Source organism: Canis aureus, chromosome 6 (genome assembly GCF_053574225.1).
Source record: "Canis aureus isolate CA01 chromosome 6, VMU_Caureus_v.1.0, whole genome shotgun sequence".
Taxonomy (NCBI): Eukaryota; Metazoa; Chordata; class Mammalia; order Carnivora; family Canidae; genus Canis; species Canis aureus.
Genome location: NC_135616.1, coordinates 78877748 through 78900055, shown reverse-complemented (window position 1 = coordinate 78900055; position 22308 = coordinate 78877748). Strand labels below are relative to the sequence as shown.

The 22308-nt window shown below is 48.5% G+C and overlaps 1 protein-coding gene across 2 annotated transcripts in view; it reads right to left on the bottom strand.

The window, feature by feature from the left end:
- The window catches only part of LOC144316482 (maestro heat-like repeat-containing protein family member 7), a 28351-nt gene extending 6705 nt beyond the window's left edge, over positions 1 to 21646 (bottom strand). For both annotated transcript variants that reach the window (XM_077902423.1, XM_077902424.1), the window contains exons 1-15: positions 21462 to 21646; positions 19583 to 19647; positions 18842 to 18964; positions 18642 to 18721; positions 18127 to 18256; positions 17423 to 17509; positions 15776 to 15883; positions 15180 to 15315; positions 14451 to 14539; positions 12809 to 12958; positions 10853 to 11007; positions 4487 to 4631; positions 3793 to 3965; positions 3157 to 3294; positions 2944 to 3058 (exon numbers count right to left, since the gene is read on the bottom strand). In XM_077902423.1, coding sequence (XP_077758549.1) covers positions 2944 to 3058; positions 3157 to 3294; positions 3793 to 3965; positions 4487 to 4631; positions 10853 to 11007; positions 12809 to 12958; positions 14451 to 14539; positions 15180 to 15315; positions 15776 to 15883; positions 17423 to 17509; positions 18127 to 18256; positions 18642 to 18721; positions 18842 to 18964; positions 19583 to 19647; positions 21462 to 21555 — 1788 coding nt within the window. In that variant the 5' untranslated portion in view covers positions 21556 to 21646. The remainder of the gene's footprint in view (positions 1 to 2943; positions 3059 to 3156; positions 3295 to 3792; positions 3966 to 4486; positions 4632 to 10852; positions 11008 to 12808; positions 12959 to 14450; positions 14540 to 15179; positions 15316 to 15775; positions 15884 to 17422; positions 17510 to 18126; positions 18257 to 18641; positions 18722 to 18841; positions 18965 to 19582; positions 19648 to 21461) is intronic.
- Between the last annotated feature and the right edge of the window lie 662 nt (positions 21647 to 22308).

Below are 22308 nucleotides of genomic sequence, written 5' to 3'. Positions count from 1 at the left end.
GAGGCAGGTAGAGCTGGTGCCGTAGAAGGGAAGAGGCAGAAATGAGATTTAAAAACTGCTGTAGGGACGCCCAGGGGGGCTCCGCGGTTGGGCGTCTGCCTTCAGCCCAGGCTGTGACCCCAGGGTCCTGGAATCGAGTCCCACCTCGAGCTCCCCACAGGGAGCCTGCTTCTCCCTCTGCCTGTGTCTCTGCCTCTTTCTCTGGGTCTCTCATGAATAAATAAATAAAATCTTTTTTTTAAAAAATGCCATAATGAAAAATGGCATGCGTGATTCCATTTGTATGTTTATGTAAAATTCATATGGGTCGATATGTCATTTGACAAAGCTAATCAGATGCATTTAAGCCAAAGGAACCTCAGTCCCAACAGCAAAACAGTTTCGGGGGCCAGCACCGGTCCCCCCCCAGCCCACACCCCCTCCTGCCTGCACCCCCACCCCCTGCGCCCGCGGCCCCACCTACAGCCCGGGCCGGCCCAGCCAGGTCCTCAGACTCCCTGACCCCCCACAAAACAGAGATTACAGCAGCTTTTGCACAGAGTTGCATGGAAATCGGAGTCGCCGTTCCCCCCCCCCCCCCCCCCGACCTTGAGCGCCCTGAAGGAAAGTGCACAGGCCTGTTGTTCCCGGCGCTTCTGTCCGTGACCGAGGCCGAGGTGGGAAAAGCCGAGGGTGGGGAACACAGGGTTGCTCGCGGCGTGCACTAGGGACGGCTCTCCCGCCGCTGCCGGGCTCCCCGGGTCTGGCTCCGGGCGCCGGCGGGCCAGGGTCCCCAGTGCCTTTCGGGGGGCAGTCCCCGCCTCCCCCAGCCCACCGAAACCACCCTCTGCTCTTCTCAGCCTGAAGATTTGGGACAGGGGGCAGATAGAACTGCCATGGGTGTGTCTGCCTGTTTCCGCGGGGGATTAGGGCGGGGGGGGGGGGAGGCTTCTGGAGTGGGTCCCCATCCTAGCTACGGCTTTGAACTCGGGAACTTCGAACAAGAAACCGATGCCTGGACTTCATCCCAGACCCATTCGAACAGCATATCCAGGCAGGCAGGCAGGAGAGGGAGCGAAGTTCTGGTTTGGCATTAGCATGTTTTAAAGTTCCCAGAGGGGCAGCCCCGGTGGTGCAGCGGTTTAATGCCACCTGCAGCCCAGGGCGCGATCCTGGAGACCCGGGATCGAGTCCCACGTCAGGCTCCCTGCACGGGGCCTGCTTCTCCCTCTGCCTGTGTCTCTGCCTCTCTCTCTCTCTCTCTGTGACTATCATAAAAAAAAAAAAAAAAAGCTCCCCAGAGGATTCTAACACGCAGCCAGAGGTCAGAACTCCTGCTCTACGGAGACTGGCGCCCATCTTGTGGTGCTCCCTGCCCCCTCCAACCCCGCCAGCTTGCACCTTGCACTGTTCCCCAAGACCGGGTCCGAGGACTGCCTGTACTGCAACAACCACGAGCGTGTTTACAGAAAACGAAGCCTCTGGCCCTCACACCAGAGCCACGGAATCCAAGTCCTTGGGATGGGGCCCAGGAATCTGCATTTAAACAGCTTCCCTAGAGTCGTGAAGTCCATTAATGCTGCACATCCTCTGCCATGCAGACTTCTGCACCCTACATCCACATCCCCCCATCCCCACATCCCTAGCTGGAGTTCTGCTCACACAATGTACATCCTTGAACGCATACACCAGCAGCCCTGCCAACGCACACAAATTAGCTCATGGCCGTGGGCACCTTCCAACAAGGTCCTACAGCCTACGAAGGACGCATTGTGACACACTAGGAGAATATCTGCTTGTAATCCAGTAGGAGCACTGCATTATCTTTTGTTATGGTCAAACGTAATCCTACTCCTTAAAAAAAAAAAAAAGGTAGCTTGAATTTTAAAAGGAGCCTATTTAAAGCTATGGTGAGCCAGAAATCCAAACTTTTCCCCCAACACTGCTGGTGGAAGTGTAATTTGGTTCAACTTTACTGGAAAGTAATTTGGGATTCGTGTAAAAAAAATCATAGGAGACATTCATATTTTCTGAACCAACACTTCTACCTATATTCAACATTTTAAAAAATATTTTATTTATTTATTCATGAGAGACAGAGAGAGAGGCAGAGACACAGGCAGAGGGAGAAGCAGGCTCCATGCAGGGAGCCCGACATGGGACTCAATCCCAGGACCCTGGGGTCACGCCCCGAGCTGAAGGCAGATGCTCAACCGCTGAGCCCCCTAGGTGTTGCTATATTCAACATTTAAGGAAATAATCTGGAATATGGGCAAAGCTTTTGCACAGAGGTGTCCACTACAGTGATATTTATAATACTGTAAATTTAGAGACCAAACATCCAATAAATTATAGAACATCTTTGTGATAAAAGATTATAGCACCATTAAAATTTATGTTTGAAGAGAGCAGGATAAAGAGGAGTGGAACATGATGTCAGCTATGATAAAGACACACACACACACACACACACACACACACTCACACACACACACACACGCCTCCCTTCAGGCCAAAACCTGAAAGTGGTTTCCTCTGGATGTTGTGACGATGCATGGTTTTACCATTTTTAAAGTTCTTTATCATATTTTCTAAATTTTCTATACTTTTTCCCCCATCAAATGGCAGAAATACATTGAGTCAACCAGTGGTACTAAAGCAAAGATTTGTTTTGAAAGGCTGGTGAGGGTCGAGGTGGCTGATGGAAAGAGCTGTCTTCCCGTAAAGTCGGAACAGGGTTGAGCTGCCTTAAGAGTCAAGGAGGAATTACACCAGGTAAATTCAAAGCTTGTGACCCAAGGTAACCTGTCATTAACAGTGACCCTGACCCTCTGGGAGGCAGGGAGCCACGGTGAATTAGGCCGCCCGTTTGTCCCCCAGCCATCCCTGGAGGTGGCCCTGGGGTACAGCTGCCTTCTAGAGGAACCGCCTTCCCCCACCCTCCTCCCACCGAGAACTGCTTACCTCGGTCATGAACACGAAGGCTGTCAAGTGGTTCGTGTTGCCCACTTCTTGGAGAGTTTTGATGATGAAGCTGAAGATGGGGCGGTTGTGCCAACAGTTCTTGACGACCATGGCCCTGCCGATGACAGCAGAATGCTCAGGATCAGAGCTGGGCCCCAGGAGAGAGCCAATGAGATGGGAGGTCCTCCGGCCAGGGATGGGGTCGAGGCCTACCTGGCCAGCAGAGTGACACCCTCATAGTGTCTTTCAGGACTGGTGAGCAGCTCCCAGCCCCCAAGTTTCTGAACAAAAGACACATAGTCCCCATACCCAGCCCTTAGCATCAAAGCCTTCAGGGCCTCCACGGTGGCACTGGAGAAAAGGCAGAAAGCAGACAGGAAGTCATCCCCACCATCTGTGCTCCTCTCCCGCACCTGCGGCCTGCTTGCCTACGCATACCTCCCTTAGAATCATGAACCGTTGGGTAGAGCGACTGTCCTCAGAGACCCAGGCTAACATTTTACAAATGAGACACCAAGGCCAAGAGAGATGTGGGGGTCCCCGAGGTAGTGCAGGAAGCCAGCAGAAGGGTAACTGTTTTATCCATCATATTGATTTCACTTTGGTACAGAAGCTTGGCATCAGCCCAGTAAGTCAGAAATAAAGTCTTTTCTAAAAAGTCCAGAAAGACTTGCTGGAATGATGTACGGGGAACACACCCAGTGCCCTACACGGGAGGTGTGAGAAGGGTGTCCAGAACCAGCAGCCTGGGGCCAGGGCAGGCAAGTGGCAAAGGAATAACTAGACATGGCTGCTGGATGGGCCCTGAAACACGGCCACTAGGAACTCTGGCCCAGAGGCCAAAGGTACCTGACAGGGTCCACCCATTCGGTTACATGCTGCTGATCCTGGATGTCGGTGCCCCCTTCAACCACAAGAAAGGAGATCTGGTTCAGCAGGGTCATAAACAGGGAGGAGAAGAAGGTCTGCACCTCTATCCGCCGATTCGGTTCCAGCAGGAGCTCGTGGATGGCCCTGGTGGCCTGAGGGTGGAAAGGAAAGTGGAGGCATTACCATTTTTATATTCCAAGTCTCGTCACCGTGGGTCCTGTCACCATGAAATCTCTGCCCATAACCTATCACCATGATGGGCTGGCCCAGAGAAGCCCACAGCAAGTCAAAACTAAATTAGCGTGAGCCAAGAAAAATAAAGGGCAATTTCTAGAATGTTATTATTTTTAACTGCTCTCAACGTTGTGGCAGTTGTTTCATTCCCGCACCGACCTCAAGAGTTAAGGGGGGCCTGGGGGTGCTCTTCTTACCTAAACTCACCCAGGCTCACCCAGGGAGAATGAGAAACTAGTTCTTCCGTTTCCCTACAAGGCAGCACAACTAGAAAACCCTCCCTCCGACCACCCCAAGACTCCGGGTTAGAATATTCAACCAAACGTGGATATGTCAAAGGGAGAGGCCCCAAGAACTCAGGACAGCCTGGGATGGGGCACCAGGAAGGCCCCCCGACCCCCGCCCCAGCACCCAGCCCCTTCAGCGGGCCCCTCCATACAATCAACGGAGAGATCTCTCTCCTGTGGCTGGGCTCCTGGCCCTTTGATTTCTGGTGTGGAGTCAGTTTCTGCAGCAGAAATTCCATGATCACTTCATAGCCTTTGGGGAATGATGCCAGGATTTCCCAGGGCTTGTGAACTCCCCTGTAAGGGCAAAACCCCACCAACATGGTCACCCTCCATAGACCCCACAGGCGTTCCAAGGGAAGGGACTCCGGGCTCCTTTGCCCAGTGTTCTGGCCCCTCTCTTCTTCTTTCACTTTGTCATCACCTCCAGACCTCCCTGTTCTCTATCATCCCATGCATAGATAAATCTGGAGATGTTCACTTGGTTTACGAGCCTGATGGAGAAAACATCTCAGGCCACACTTCAAAGTTGCAAATCAGTCACTTCAAAGTTGCGTATCAGTCAGAAGAGTCCCCTGTGGTGTTCTCTTTGCCGCCTTGTCCAAGCTCTTGCTACCTCCTGGATACTTATTAGACATTAACAAGCAATCTTAATTTCCCTAAGATTAAGATTCTTTTAATTTTCTTTATTTCTTTACTAAGAAATTATGTCCTTTTGGTGCTGTGCTGGCCAAGACAGAGCAAGCACATTCCATCCAATCACTTCCCCCAATTAATGCTAAAAACGCTGGTCAAATATGGAAGCAACTGCTTGGAAGATTTTTTAAATTATTAATAGCAGGTGGATTGGGGGCAGAAAGCCATAATTTGAAAAGCAACCCTTACCAGATGAGCTTCCCAGATCCCCCCGCCCTTTTATCTCCCAACTTTGACCTGGAGCTGGCCCCCAGTGTGAAACTATGCAGCAGGCACACAAAGCAAAATCTCAGAGTAAAACTCTGTCATTCTAGCAGAAGGTCTGGGAAAATAGGAACCTAAGACTTGTGGCTCTGTGAAAGTGTGGGTAGAAGCTTTCTTTCTTTGACTCTTTTCTCTCTCAACCCTGTTCTGAGGATGGATCCAGTTGCCCAGTGCATGAAGTGGACAGGGGCCTTATGACCCAAAGAGTATGTGTGTGTGGAAGGGAGAAAAACCCTTTTCAATCTATCTCTATCTCTTTTCTCACTTTACTGTCCAAAACATGGGCCAAGCTGTGCAAATGCATTGGCACAAACAGTAAAACCCTGAGAGAGCGCCCAACTTTCTAGACAGAGGACCTGGAAAGGTGTCCCTGGAAGCCAGGAGGTGGGAGAAATCTCAAAGAGGAGAGAGAGGAATTCCTAATTCTGTAAATGAGCCAACACATAAATTCTGGAATCATCCCTGAGCTGTGCATGCACAGGGTAGACCCAAATAACCCTTGAGAAGCACATGTGCAAGACAGATCCAAAGCAGCACAGCAAAGACCTTAAAAACTTCACAGACATTGAAATTACATCCACAAGGTGAGACAGAACTTGCAGTCTAAACCGTACACCAGGTCGATTGCTTAAAAAAAAAAATCAATATTCTCCAGGAGAATTTAACAAGACCAAGAGCCTCACAACATCATATTAAAAATGTCCAGACTACAACCTAAATTTACTTGACATACAAAGAACGGGATAATGTAATCAATTCTCAAAGAAAAAGAAAATCGACAGATGCCAATCCTGAGATTACCAAGATGTGGAAGTGAGCAGGTGAAGAAATTTTTTTTCCAGATAAAGACTTTATGTAGACATTTTAAACATGCTCCGTGATGGAAAGATGAACACTGCTGAAATGAATGGAAAGATAGATATTCTCAGCAAAGAAATAAAAGCTATTTAAAAAACAGAACCAGGGACGCCGGGGTGACTCAGTTGGTTAAGCATCTGCCTTCAGCTCAGGTCATGATCCCAGGGTCCTGGGATTGAGCTTCTGCATCAGGTTCTCTGCTCAGTGGAAAAACCTGCTTCCCCCTTTGCCTCTGCCATTCCCCCACTTGTGCTCTCTGGCTCTCTCTCTCTGTCAAATAAGTAAATAAAGCCCTAAAATAAATAAATAAATAAATAAACAAACAAACAAACAAATAAATAAATAAATAAATAAATAAATAAATAAATAAATAAATAAATAAAAATAAAAAACAGAACGAAATGGAAATTTTAGAATTGGAAAAAAATTTTGAAACAAAAATTAATTGTCTGGGACCAGTAGGAGATTAAATAGAGGAAAGAGTTTATGAACTTGCAGATATATTAACAAAAATTATAAAATCTGCAAAAACAAAGAAATTAGAAAAAATTAATAGGGCTTCAGGGACTTATGTGACACCATCGAAAAGTCTAATATTCATGTCACCAGAATCTCAGAGAGAAGAAAGATATTGGTGCAGAAAGTGTATCTGAAGAAATAATGGCCTAAAACTCCTCCAAATTTGGTGTAGGATACATATTAACAGATTCAAGATGTTTGGTGAAGCTCTAACAGGATAAACTCAAAGAAACCATGCCCAGACATCTCATAATCAAACTTCTGAAAATGAAGATTAAAAAAAAAATCTTGAAAACAACCAAGAAAAAGACAGCACGTTGCGTATAGAAAATAATGTTTGAACTATTATAGATTTCTCATCAGAGACTGTGTAGTCCAGAAGAAAATAGAATGACATATTTACAGCAATTGGGAAAGAAAAGCCATCAACCTTGAATTCTAGAATTCTAGCATTTTACATACAATGAAAATATTCTTTAGAAATTAAGGTAAAATAAAGACATTCCCAGGTGAAAGAAAACAAACAGAATTTGTCACCTGCAGACCTGTTCTGAATGACAAGCTACAGGAAGTTCTTCAAGCTGAGGAGAAATTTTATCAGAAGGAAACATGGAACTTCAATCATGAAGGAAGAGCAACAAGAATGGTAAATATTTGGGTAAATGTACCAGACTATTTTTCTCTCAAGTTTAAAAATAGGTAATGATTATTGAAAGCAAAAATTATGACATTTTTACTGTGTTTCTTCAATGTGCATAGACGTAATACATACCACAACTATAGGATAACATAGGGAGAAAAGGAACCTATATGCTGAAAGCTTCTGTATTTTCTTGAAGTTATAAAATATCAACTTTACGTAGACTATGAAAATTTAGGTATGTTAAGAATCCCAAGACCCACTAAAATCCTAAAACATTGGAACAAAAAAAAAACAGAGACAGAAAACAAATCATAAAGTGGTGGGCTTAAAACCAACCATATTTATATGTAGACAATAGATAATTCTTTTGCTATAAAAGATGAGAAAATCCTGTAATTTGTGACAGCAGAGCAGACTTTTAGGGCATTATGCTAGATGAAATAAGTCAGACAAAGAACGACAAATACCATGTGATCTCACTTATATGTAGAATCTTTAAAAATAAAACAATAGGGGATTGTTTGGCCCAGGGTGCGATCCTGGAGTCCCGGGATCGAGTCCTGCGTCGGGCTCCTGGCATGTTCTCCCTCTGCCTGTGTCTCTGCCTCTCTCTCTCTTTCTCTGTCTATCATAAATAAATAAATAAAATCTTTTAAAAAAATAAATAAATAAAAAATAAAACAATAAACCAGCAAACAAACTCATAGAGAAAAAGATCGTATTTTATGGTTACCAGAGGGAGGTGGTGGGGGTGGGGTGGGAATGGAAAAAGAAAGCCAAAAGGTATAAACTTCCAGTGACAAGATAAATAAATACTAAGGCTATAATAATTATAGCATGATGACTATAGCTAATACTGCTGTATAATATATGTGAAGGTCATTAAAGGTTCTCATTACAAGGAAAAAAGATTTTTTTGCTCTCTCTTTATTTCATCCATATGAGATGATGGATGCTAATCAAACTTATGCAATAATTATTTCACAATATATGCAAATCAAACCACTATGTTATACACCTTAAATTTCTACAGTGATATATATCAACTATATCTCAATGAAACTGGAAAAAAAACCTAACCACATCATTAATTACATTAAATGTTACTGTCTAAACACACCAATTGAAACATAGAAATAGTTAATAAGAAAAAAAAAACACAATACCAAACTAACTATATGCTGTATACAAAAAACCCACTATAAATATAGTACTATAGACTAGTTAAAAATAAAAGAATGAAAAAAGATATACCACGTAAAGGCAAATCAAAGCAAAGAAAAAGTGGCAGTATTAATATCAGACAAAGTTCAGGACAGCAAATATTCCTAGGTATGAAGAGGGACATTCACTAATGATAAAAGCGTCAACTCATCAAGGTGTAGCAATTCTAAATGTATATACACCTAACAAAATATATGAAGCAAGAAGTGGTAAAGTGAAGGAACAAATAGACAAATCCATAATTACATGTGGATCCTTCAACACTCCTTTCTCGGTAACTGATAGGCTAAGTACGCAGAAAATGAAGAGAGAAATGTATCAGAGTCATATATCTGACAAAAGACTTGTTTTTTTGTTTTGTCTTGTTTTGTTTTAAAGATTTATTTATTTATTTATGATAGACAGGGGTGGGGGTGCAGAGACAGGAGGAGGGAGAAGCAGGCTCCATTCCGGGAGCCCGAAGTGGGACTTGATCCCAGGACTCCAGGATCGCGCCCTGGGCCAAAGGCAAGCACCAAACCGTTGAGCCACCCAGGGATCCCCCTGACAAAAGACTTGTATCCAGAATATATAAAGAACACTCAAAGCTCAATGATAAGAAAACAAACAATTAAGAAATGAGTAAAAGATTTGGATACTTGAACAAAGAAGTTACATGGATGGCAAATAAACATATGAAATCATGCTCAGCATCATTAGCTACAATTAAATTAGGGCAAAGCAAATAAAATGACAATGAGATGCCACTACCCACTTGGTAGAATGACTGATTTTTTTTTTTTTTTTAATGAAAATACCAGCTGTGAACAAGGGTGGGAGCAACTGGAACCTTCCTACATTGTTGGTGGGAATGGGAAAGCTGCACCTGAGAAATAGTTTGGCAGTTTCATTTAAAGTTAAATATACACTTGCCATATTGCCCAGCAATGCAATCCTTAGGAATTTACCCAACAAAAATGAAAGCCGATGTTCACACAAAAAACTGAACAGAGATATTTATAGCAGCATTATTCATAATTACCAAAAATTGGAAACCACCCAAAAAGTAAATGGACTTAAAAAAAAAAAAACTGTATCCATGCAATGGACGATGGATACATACAGTAACCCGGATGAATCCCAAATGCCTTACGCAGGGTGAAAGAAGCCAGACTCAGAAGCATGATTCTATTTTGTACTGTTATGATTTGTGCTGTAAGATTCTATTTACCACATTCTGGGAAGGGCACATGATGGAGACAGAGAACAGATTGGTGGTTGCCAAGGGTTGAGTGTGGAAGAGGGAAATGACCCCAGAAGGGGTATACCCACACACGGAATTTTGGGGGGTGATGGAAATGCTCTGTATCTTGATTATAGGGGTGGAGATTGTGACTATACATCTGAGAAAACTTATAGAACCATATGACCAAAGGGTGAATACTGCTGCATGTAAATTTTAAAATCTTTCAAGTTTAAAAAAGGAAATTATAAAAAAAAAGGAAATTATAGTGTAGTAGATTCACAAAATATATGATATAACGTATAACATTAGAATTAGAATCATGTTTACAAAAAGGTTTTAACTTAGGAAGATGCTATAATAAAATGTTAAGTGAAAAAATATGCAAACTGGTGTGTGCAGTATGAGCTGGATAATACATTTTTAAACATTTTATTTATTTATTCATGAGAGACACAGAGAGGGAGGCAGAGACACAGGCAGAGGGAGAGGCAGGCTCCCTGCGGGGAGCCCGATGTGAGACTCCATCCTGAGACCCCAGGATCATGCCCTGAGCTGAAGGCAAACGTTCAACCCCCCCAGGCATCCCTTGATAATACATTTTTAAAAACCATTTTTAAAAGGTAGGCAAATTAGGTGCACCTGGGTGGCTCAGTCGGTTGAGCATCAGACTCTTGATTTCAGCTCCGGTCATGATCTCAGGGTCATGGGATCAAGCCTTGCATTGAGCTCCACACTCAGTGTTGAGTCTGCTTGAGACTCTCTTTCCTTCTCCTTCTGCTCTCCCCCTACTCGCACATATGCTCTCTCTCTCTCTCTCTCTCTCTCAAATAAATAAATCTTTAAAAAATAAAAATAAATAAAAGGTAGAAAAATTATAACCAGTATAACGGATTTAAATTTTCTTTTTTGCTTTTTCAAAATCTTACATGCTTTCAAATTGACAGCAACAAGCAATCCCCTATTACTTTTACAATCACCTGCCCCCAAATAAGTAAGGAACTCACTTATACTGAAAATTGGGTACATTTTACGTATAGCAAATTAGAAGACAGCAGGGGGCTGGTCGGTGGCACTGATAGAGTCGCCTACCTTTGTGACTGATCTTCCATCTTAAATAGTGTCAGGATAACTTCATCGGTGTAGGTCTGGGCCAGCAGGTAAAGGATCTTCTCTATGGTCCCTTGGGCCGTAGTTTCAGTGATGCTGTTCATATTGTGGTAAGTGTACTGGATGATTTCTGGCACCTGAAGGGGGGTCAGGAGGAGTAAGTTTCGTCCTGGACACTCATCAGCAACTCCTCGAGACGTGGATAACTAAGCAACTGTATAAAGTGTGTGGGTGCACACCAGTGTGAACCGGTCCCCAGCAGTCACTGTCCCACTCTGGTCAGGCCACAGCTGTGTGGCTGGGGGCTGTCGTGTCCCCCATATTTTAAGAGGGACAAAATGAAGAGCAGCAGGGAAGGGTGACTCGAGTCATGCCTGGAAACCATGTCACGAGGAATGAAGCAAGTGTCAGGGATCAGTAACCTGGAGAAGTGAGGACAGGAGGCATAAAGCCTATTATTAGGGAAGGGGGGTGCTCCGGTCTCACAGTTTACCAGCCATGTGGACTCAGCAGTGTCCCTCGTGGTGAACAGTACAGGTCCTGGAGTCATAGTGCCTGAATTTGAACCTCACTTACCAGTTGTGTGACCTTGGGCAAGTTTTCCACCTTTTCTATGTGTTACTTCCGTTAATTCCTCATATAGAAAATGAGAACAGCCTAACTCACCTCAATAGTTCTGAGCTAATACGTCTACAGTGGTTGGAACAGTGTCTGCCACATAATAAGTGTTTGAGAAACTTCAGTTATGAAAACTCTTAGCCTCCTTGAGCCTTTTCCCCATTTCTCAAAAGAGAACCATTACTTCCTTGCAGACCTGGTGTAAGAGTTCAGTAAAACAACAAGGGGATGAGGCTAGCAGAGCGCGTGGCACCTAGTTTTAGTAAAACCTGGAGAGGAATTGATTTCTGCATAACTCCAAAAAAGCAAATGTGGGCCAGGGGCTGGAAACGACGGGGATGAAGATTTCAGTGCACAATAAGGTAGAACTTTCTAATAACGGAAGTGATTCAGAATTAGGATGAGCTATGTGGCTTACGGTAGTGAGCTTCCCGAAAGTGCTTTCAGCAGAGTCTGGCTGCTGAAGGGTCAGGAGGGCTCCCGAAGGGATTACAGGCATTGAGTGGGGAGGTTGCAGTGCTTCACCTCGGGGGTGGCCTTCAGCTCTAAGAGCTCACTCCTGGTCTGCTCTGAGGCATTCAGATGGCTCTCCAGGCCAGAGGGAGTGGTAAGGGTGAGACACAGGACAATAACTGAACCTCTTGTAGAGGTGTCAGGAGCAAGACAGAGCGGACAGGTTAGGCCACTGGGATGAGAGTGAACCAATCAATCGCTAAGACCTTTAATAATGGGATAAGAAAGAAACATAAGTCAACTACGCTATCTTAATTTCACTAAGAACCAGTCCCACGTCTGGCAAAAGTCTCTGTATTCCACCTGTGGTTCATGTCAGTGTCTCACAAATCCATACATATATAGGAAATATGATATGATAGATATGTAAGATATATGTGAAATAGAGCCGTATGACATATAGATCTAAGAAATAAATTGATCAATAGATAGATCGATAGATTGATAGATCGATCAGTGAATAGATGGATAGATGATCTCTGTGCTTTCTCCCACCTGTGCATCCACAGACCTAGCACAGTGTTTGGAAGCAGAAGGGACACTGGTCCTCAGACCCCACAGGAGTCTCCTGCTATAGCTTTGACTCTCTTCTTCCCTTCCTGGAGGAGCCGAGGCCAGCGTGTCACCCTTTCCCATGGAAGGGCTGTTCACACAATCGCAAACAACTCCTCATTTGACTTTTTCTCCTCTCAGCTGAAGGATTTCAATTCCTTAAACCTCAACCAGTAGGAAATAGAACCAGATCCAAAGCAGAAAGGGAGAATTCTTAAATGGGCCTTGAGTCAGTAAGTCCCTCAGCGCTGGTACCTTCCCGATTTCCGGCAGCGAGTGCTTCAGGATCATCTTTAGCATCTTGGAAGCCGCACAGACGTCATGCCTGCTGGCACTGCTCATAGTCTCCATTGACACCATGATCACATCTGCTCTCTCTTCAGGGGTCAGGTATTTCCGGAAGAACTGAAGAAAGAAGAGCAGCAGCTGTCTCTGCAATGTCGGCATCCCACACTGGGATTGCACAAAACCTCTGGACTCCAGAGCGGCCAGCCAACCGGGGTCCCGTGGAGGCAGCCCCTGGCCAGCACCTAGCTATTCCACGGTGTGAGGCCAGGCTCCCGAGTGTTACCAGCTCTAAGTACCCAGGTAAGAGCCACTGTCCAGACAGCGTGATACAGAGAACAACGCAAAAGGTATTTCTATTTGGAATCTGGAACGTGATTCGGTGATCCCACTTAGAAGTGAGTTCTGATGTGTTGTGGGTTCAGAGCATTCCCAAGCAAGAAGTGACTGCTACGGTCTAACACAGGCGCGTGTTTCTGAGTCCACACACCCCAACGAAGCTCTCCGCTCACACCAGAAGGAGCACCCCAACTCCGTGACTGCCTCTATGCCAGGAGCTGGGGAAGCCCACACAGCAGTCACCCCCTGCCTTCGCCCTCAAGGAACGTATCGTCACGTCAGGGCAGGTAGATAAGCAGTCATGGTGCCGTGGGGAAAATGCCAGAAAGGGACATAGTGAGGGCACCGCAGCTAGACTTGCAAGATTGGACAAGGCTTCCTGGAAGAAGTTCCTCTGAAGTCCACACTTGGTGAAAACTGGGGCAAGATTTCCAGGCAGCGAACAGACCGTGCAGACCTGGGGAAAGCGCCGTTCAGTGGGGCGGCGCCCGCGGGGGCCCTGGACCCGGGGGGGAAGGGGAGTCCAGACTAGGTGGGGCGGGAGTCGCCAGGAGCCGCGTCCTGCAGGGCCTCGCTGGCCTGTGGAGTCTGGCCTGTAGCATAAGCCCCACGGGAGGTCGGCGCGAAGTCTGGAGGGGACTGGGACGATGATACGTGCCCTTGCGAACTGTCCGATGACAGCGCAGAAACTGGTGTGGCGCGGGGCACGGTGGGAAACAGGATGATCAGCCGGAGGCTGCCGCAATAACCCAGGCAAGACGTTGATGCTGGACTGAATCGGGGTGGCCGCGGTGGCCCGGGGCAGAGGGGAGGGACTCAAGGCCATTCGGGGTGAGAAGGGGCAGATGCGGGACTAAACCGGCCGCGGAAAACGGTGGGCTGGAGGGAGGGAAGGCTGTCCGTGGGCTGAGCAGCCCACGCGGGGACACAGCGTTAACACCAGCAACCCCTCTGCTCATCGAAGAGATTAAAGCGAGGCCGTGAGTAGAGGTACAGGGCGCAGTCTGTGGGGCAGGACGGGCTTGACGCTGCCCCTATTGTACAGACTCCCTCGATGGCCTCAAGCGTCACTCAGGTCCAGTGCCGTGCGGGGAGTGGGCCTTAGTCCTCCCGCAGGCTGCCCGTGAGACCTTGAACTCAGGGTCCAGCTCCCCGGGTGGGGGAGCCTCCTCCGTGACCCCAGCCAGGCCCTCTTTGTGACCTCTACCCAGACACCCTTCTCCCCCGCGGACACCCCCGTGCGGCCCCCCACACCGCGGAGAACAGCGGGTACCATTGTGAGACTCTGGATGTTGGCAAACCATCCTCCCCGGAAATGCTTCTGCAGCTCCTTCAGGATGCCCTCCGTCTTCTGCTTCAGACCTCCGATCCAAGCACAATTACGGGGCAGGGCCTTAACAGGGAGCAAGGGGCACCCGCTCCCTCCCTGCCCGGCCCAATGGGGAGGGCTCCCCAGCTCCAGGCTGAGGGGGAGGGCTGTATCTGCGCAGGTGGCTGTTCCTGTAGCCGAGCCACCTCGAGGGCCCCTCCCACCCTCACCCCACAGCTGAGCAGTACAGAAGCACATCTTCTCGAATCATAAAAAGCCAACGTTTCTGAAACTCCTGGGAGGGCATGCTTGCCAATTCCTCTAGCACCTCCGTAAGCGTGCGGGGCTGTCTGTATCTTTGGTTTTTCTGGGGCCAGAGAAGGTCTAGACCAAATGTCCCCAAGTCTGTTCCCTGAGAAAGGATGCCGATTTTCCCAGTCGGGCACCCAGCAGTCGTGATGGGCTCTCCCAGGTGGCTGCGAACCTAGCTCCCCCTTTTTTCCAAGGCTCTCCTAGAGTCTTTTAAAACAGGGCCCTGCATCAGCCGTGGTTTGGAGGTCCTGGTGCCCCTGCAGGAGAGAATTGCCCTTCGGTGTGCCCGACACAAGGGAGGCACTCGATGACCGCTGCTCCTGTCACTCAGCGGGGCCCCGCAGCTGCAGACCCGGGACAGTCCAGGCTCCTATCACTTACTTCTATGAAGCACAAGGATTTTGAACAAGTAATGCAGTGCCTCCGAGGCCTCTGCGCTGATCTCATAGTTGGTGTTCATGCAGAACAGGCCTAGGATGCCCATGAGCTTCCCAGTGATGGAGAACTCCGTCAAGTGCTGCCAGGAAGAGGAAACCGTTACCTCTCCACCATCCCCAAAGCAGCTTCTCCCCACCATGGCCATCTGCCCCCTCCAACCTCCCCTTCCTTCCCACATCACTGTTATTTGCTTGTGTGTGGCCCCTCTCACCCCACCAACCCCACACCCCGGCCTGGAGTGGGGAAACCTCCTGAAGTGACACCCCGGGCAATGAGGCAGCCAGACGCCTGAAATACATTAGCCAGTGGGAAGCTGTGCAGGCCACGGCCTCCCACCAGACTGAGATGTGTCTGGACAATCTGAGTTTACTAGGCTAAGGCCAATTCCCATAGAATCAGAAAAGGCATTCGTGGTAAATAAGCACATCAATAATAAGGTGCTCTTGTTAAGCTCTGCAGAGGCTCAGGCTCAGTCAGCTGCTCCGTGTGCAGAGAGGCCGGGTCCGCGGGCCAGCCTTCCCCCCACCCCAGGCACTCACCGACAGTTCTGGGAAATTGCAAATAAACCTCAGCATCCGGGAGATGGTGCCCAAGGCCCGGCTCTGTTCGTGCACTTTCTCTGACAGCGTTAACCAAGGCAAGATGATCTGGAAAGGCAGCGTAGAGACACCATCGATGCCTTCTACGGGAGCACTGCCCTCATCCCTCCTTGCTCTGAGCCTACATCCCTGACTGCCAGAAAGACAAACAGACACTCGCTTGCTTTGGCAGCACGTATACCAAAAAGGAAATCAGAGCATCTATTGTCAGGGGTTGGGTTGGGCAGAGCCATTGAGGACAGAGTCATATGGGAGGCCCGGTGGGCGGGGACAGCTCTGTAGCTTGACAGTAGTTGTGTAGACTTGACTGCATTTGTCAAAACCCGCAGAACTATCCACTAGGAAGGGTGCACTATACTGTATGTAAATCCTACCTTAATAAAAATACCAAAAAAAGCAAAGACAAAAAAAGAAAGAGAGAGAGAGAGAGAGAGAAAGGAGCCCTTGGGAAGACTAAATAGGCCTTACATATTTTTTTCAAAATTAATCCTCTTTCTGATCCCCCTGTGCAAGGTCAAATATGAAACAAATGATGTATTATGTGATCATATAATTTTTGTAGGAACAATTATGTCTAAAATAGACACACTTGATTTTTTTTTGTTTTCAGAATTATCTCCAAGTAGTAAATATAATCTAAATTTTGTTGCATAAAAAAAATCTTATTTTTATCATTTAAATTTCATTCAGCAAGATAAGTTGACAAGTAAAATTCTGGAAGCTATTTCAGGTGGTGCCTTTGGGGAGCACCCTTTGTCTTTGGATAATGAGGACACCAGGAATGGATTTCCTGAGGACCCCACCCTGATGGAGAACCCGAGCTCTGCATCTCCATTCCCCATAAACTCAAACTGTAACAGTGCATTTAGGAGTCCACTTGCAGTGAACGTACTTGCAAAACACAGAAATGGTTCTTAACAAATGTACCGGAAATAATACATTGCAAAAAAAAAAAACATGTCCCTAATCCCAATATGGATATGTTTCTTCCCTAGAAACGGCCCTCGTCAAAGTGTTTTCAAGAGACAAATCCTGTCTCTGTTTTGGTTGTCACATATAATGTTTTATCCAAAATTGTGTCATCCTCACTAGTTACCATCTTGTTGATGAAAGTTGGTTTCGGGCAGCCCAGGTGGCCCAGCAGTTTAGCACTGCCTTCAGCTCAGGGCGTGATCCTGGATACCTGGGATCAAGTCCCATGTCGGGCTCCCTGCATGGAGCCTACTTCTCCCTCTGCCTGTGTCTCTGCCTCTCTCTCTCCCTCTGTGTATCTCTCATGAATAAATAAATAAATAAATAAAATCTTAAAAAAAAAAAGTTGGTTTCAAGTGATTCTGGGCTATTCAAAGTCACCCACAAAGAGATGATGATGGATCGTAACTAAGAATATTTGGAAGGCTCTTAAAGACAGAGAGAGGGCAATGCAGGGAGTGGCCTCCAAGTCATCGTGATGCTCACGGAGGTTTGAGAGCCGATGGCCTCTGGGCTGGAAAGGCCCCCAGACTATCCTAAGAGTCCTTGTCTTTCCTCCAGGAAGACCAGATTTAACGCAGGGCTTCAGTTTCCCTGACTTCTACAGCCACCTACCTCCAGGAAGTTCTGCAGTATGGGCATATTGGGTTCCATATCCTCCATCACGAGAGCTTGTAACATGTCATCTAAGGCTTGGATCGTCTGATGAGCAAGGAGGAGGCGTGGAGTGTAGGAGGACCAACAGCCGCCGCCGGCCTGGCTCCTTGGGGTACCCCCCATGTTCCTCAGACCCCTCCTCAGGAGCAAGGAACGCAGGGCCCGGCCCTGCCGCCACACTCTGAGCTTCCCAAGTGCTGATCTTCCTTGACCTCCCTGAAGACCAGACCAGGGCTGGCCCAAATTGGGGCCCAAAGAGTAAAATGTAGGCCTTGGGCAGTCTCCCCAACACATGTAATCCCCATGAGATTCTCAACATTAGGGATTCATTCTGCTAGATTAAGGAAAGTTCTATTTTTAAAGGTGAAAGTTCTTCAGATTTGGCAGTACAAATCCGAATCTGCTGTGGAACTAGAGAAATGAGAGCCTCAGCGAGAGAAGACATAGGCAATGCGGGAGCATGAGCCACTCCCTAGGGAGACGGGTGACAATGAGGCAGCGGGGTTACTCCTAGGCAGCACGAGGACCACGAGGCTGTGAGCTCACGAAGGAAGGGTCAGGGAGGACAGGGGGAGGGCCCAGGAGCTAAGAAGACAGAGGAAGCCTCTGAAGACAAATCCCTCCCATGGAGACCTCTACCAGGAGGCGATGGTGGTGATTACCTGGAGGTAGAGACTAGCGCTCTCCTTTCGGTCTAGACTGGGCATGATAAGTGGCAGAGAGAATATGCTAGAGATGCAGGCATTTACCAGGTCCAGTTTCTGGGATAAGTAGAACGGTGGATTCACCTGGCTGGTGAGGAGGAGGAGTGACAAGAGAGCGCTGGAGGATAGTAGTGACAGGCTGGCTTATGCTTCTAGGACCCAACCATAGAACCTGCTTTGCTGTCCTTTTTGAGCCACAGGAAACACTTTTCAATGGCCTCCTTGCCCGGAAAAGAGGCCCCTGGCTTCTTAGGGAGCCTTCCCTACCTACACCAGGTGTCCTAACAGGCTTCTAATAGTGAAATTGGGGATACCTCTACCACCCCTGGATGCTGGTAGAGGAGGTTGCAGTCATGGGGCCCTGCCACCCAAGCCCAAAACTGAAGCCTGCAGATCTTGCCCTTCCTCTCAACCCAAACGTCCTCAGCATCAGAGATCCAGGGGCTCAGAGAAGGTAAAAGCAAGGAAGGAACCTCAGAGCCACGATGCAGAGCATGGCTTGCGGACGCACATTGCTGACCAAGGCCTCGGTGATTTCTTCAAGGATTAATACCTAGAAAAGCCAGGAAGAAACAAGAATTTCCCTCAAAGAGAGATGCCAGCTCTTGGCTCTGGGACTTGGTCATCCTCATTCCTGGATGACCAACTCCCCGAGAGCTTGGGTCTTCCTCACCTCAATTTTCCTGGCCAGAATGGCTTTGGAAAAATAATCATTCATATTGCCATTTGGCTGGGCATGAACAGCGCTGCTCAAGGTTTCCACGGCCCTCAGGAACTTCAGCTTTTCCAACTCGGACTAGGAAAGAACACAGAAACAACCTGCTCGTGAGCCAGGCACCTGCAGACTGCCCCCCGTACCCCGCGCCTCACAGCCACCCCAGACCTCAGAGCAGCCAGACGGATTAGCTCGCTCGATGTCCTCAGCACAGTTCCCGCATCCCCTACACTGACCCTCATCCATGTTCTGGCCTCCTCACAGGCCTCTGGGGACAATGGAACTAGGGGCCCACGAGGAAGATTCTTTTGTACAGATCCTGACTGCTGGCTTGACCTCAGACTGTCCAGGTCAGAAGGCAAAAATGGGCTGAATTTCGGGGTAGGATGCTTCGGTGGCTCAGTTGATTACGCGTCTGACTCAATTTCGGCTCAGATATCAGGGTTGTGAGATTGAGACCCACAAGGCTCAGCACGGAGCCTGATTAACATTCTCTCTCTCCCTCTTCCTCTCCCCACCTTCTTTCTCTCTCTAAAAAATATAAATAAATAAATAAATAAATAAATAAATAAATAAATAAATAAAATGCTGAATTTCAGGTAGCTTTCAAGCCAAGGCTAGAATTCAGAAACCAAGGACATTGTCATTCTTTCCTAGTTTCCTCATCAACTCTCTAAAAGGTTCAGAGAATTTCCTTACCCCTTGTCCTTGATCTAGAAATTCCGCAATGAGTTCGTAGGCATCTCTTTCTGACTGGCGCAATCCTGCAAGGGATGTAGTCGGGAGGCGTTTGGCTGATTATCTCAGATGGAACAGGAAAGCAGGGCCCACCTACCCCCTACCTTCTCCCAAGAAGGCTCAGAAACCATGAGAGCCTGGGTGGGTGTCCCAGCTCAAGAACCAGCTTCTCCAGGCCTATGGCCTAGTGCGGATCTCTGAAGCCTTAGTGGAGAAGCAGTCACGTGGGGACTCAGGTAAGAGCCCTTCTGTGTCAGGAACGGCCAGGGATGGAGGCGCAGTTGTAAAGAGAGAGACTTTTAAGTCACCCCCAGTGGCCACAAAGTATTGGAGCTGTCCTAGACAGGCTTTGAAATCCTGAATGTGAATGGACCTGAAACCTCAAGTGGGCCTTGGGAGCTTCCTTGTCACTTGGGGCCGGGATGGGGCCTCTGGGAAAGCCTCCTTGAGTAGGGACTCAGGTGAAGGCACAGAAGCTGGGGAGTAATGCTAAGAACAGACCCTGTCCACCCAAACGGGTGTGAGGAAGGGACGAATCAAGAGGCTGGAGGTGGTAGCAACGTGAAGGCCAGAAGCCACGGAAGCAACGAGACCTGAGTTCAGGCCCCTTGACGCTGTTGGACCAACAGGGTGCTCTGGGGTGGGGCTTGGGGCCACCGCACAGCTGTTAAAATCAAACTGCCTGAGTTCCAAGCTCGGCTCTTCTACTTTCTTGGCCCTGGGAGCTTCCGCAAAGCAAACTCACTCAACTTTTGTTTCCCCATCTGTACAATGACGGAGACGCTAGTACCTGTTGCTGTTGTGATGATTGAATGAATGAATGCGTGTCAGGAACAACCTTGAGCAGATTAAACGTCCCCGCTTCAGTTTTGTCATCCTAACATGGGGATGACAATCACGGTATGTAGTATTATCATGAGGTTTCAATTCATTCATTCGTGTGAAAAATTAGGATAATCCCTGACCCATAACAGGGAAAAATCAATAAATTCACTCTGTGGCATACATTTATCGAGCACCTTCTGTGTAAAAGGCACTCTCCTAAGCAGAGCTTACAGACAGAGCTACCAAGTGGTTCCTTCGTAGAAACTACTGTTACTACTGTTCTAAAGGTCTTCTTTTTTTGCGTTTGTTCATACAGGTTCGCATATACACGCAGGAGGTCAGAGAAAATCTCATTAACTAAATTTGAATAGTCTTCAAGGGCCATTACCTCAAGCGAGGCCCAAACTATACAGATACCGAGGGAAAGATCATTCTAGGCCAAAGGAACAGCCAGTGCAAAGGCCCGGAGGCAGGATCACGCCTGCATGTTCATGGAACAGCAAGGAGTGTGCACCTGGAGCGACAGAGAAGCGGGGAGAAGTGTACGAGACACAAGGAGGGCAGTAACGGGACGGATCGGGAGGGCCTTGCGAGGCCCAAGGCAAAGACTACTGTCAGGACTTGGCCTTTGGCTCTGATAAAGCACGCTCCGGATAAAAGAGCAGCGTGGTCTGACTGCTGTTTAACAAGATCACGCTGGCTGTTCCAGTTGAGAACAGAGAGGCGTGGCAATGGAACACGGCAGGGCCGTGGGAGCTGGCCCCCCTGAACAGCCGTGGACCCCGTGAGCCTTAAAACGAGGCCCCAGTGTCTTCTTCCCTCCCCAGCTCCAGGCTCCTCGTGGAGGCAGGTCTGAAAACGGACAGGGAACAGAGCCCGGAGCTGTGAAGGGGGCAGCCAGAGGCGGACAGACTCGTGCCCGTTAGGTGACACCTCACGCCGGCGCCGGGCCACGCCATCCCCTCTGGGACTGCAGTGAATTGAAACACAGCCCGGTCCAAGGCCAGCTGCTCACCGTGTAAGTTAGGATTCGAAGGGAACTGGCCAGTTGATTGCGAAAAAGCCATTCTGTTGGACTTTTGCTTTCGAGGATGTGGATTCATCTGCATCCTCGGGGCAGCAGCCTGCAGCTTGTGATGAGGCCGGCTAGCCGGTCGGGCCCGACGCTCCGTCCTAGGGAAGCCCGTCTCCCCCGGCCCAGGCTGCAGGAGGGGGCCGTTCATGAGAAGAGGGACGGCTGAGCCGCACCAGCGCCCGCTCCCACCATCGGCTTCCCTCTCCCTCCTCACGGGAAGATACGGGACCCCGGGTCACCGCGACCTGCCTACGGGTCTCCCGGAGGCCTCGCCACTGTCTGAAATGCAGAGCCAAGCGCCCACGGGTCCGTCCTCTGCCTCTGACCCGAAAGGCCTCTGGGCGACTCGTCGCTAAAGCCTAGAAAGCTGTGGTGGAGGCTTCTGTTCCCATTCCCCAGTCCACAGTCGGGGTCTGGCCTGTGGTAAGGGAGCAAAGAGCCCCCCCATGTCTGCCCCTCCCAGACACAGCCCGGGAACGCCTGCCTGTGGACCAGGAAGGAGGCCACGGCCTGAGCCAGCTCCCTCGCCGCCCTGCACCCCGGGCCCAACCCGTGTACCCCGTTGCTGGCTGTCTTCGAAGAGCCTGGGCACCCCTCCCCTCTGTCTCCCCGCGCTAGCCCATCTCTGCCATCCTGTGCTGGGGGGCTTCCTCCGCCGCCAGGTGGTGCCCTGGGTGGGTCACCCCCCACTGGGGGAGGGCAGTAAGCCGCCTGCAGCGCAGGGTCAAGCACCCCGTTGTGGGCAGTTCAGCGAAGGTGAAGGTCCGCGGCCAGGTGCGGGCGGTCT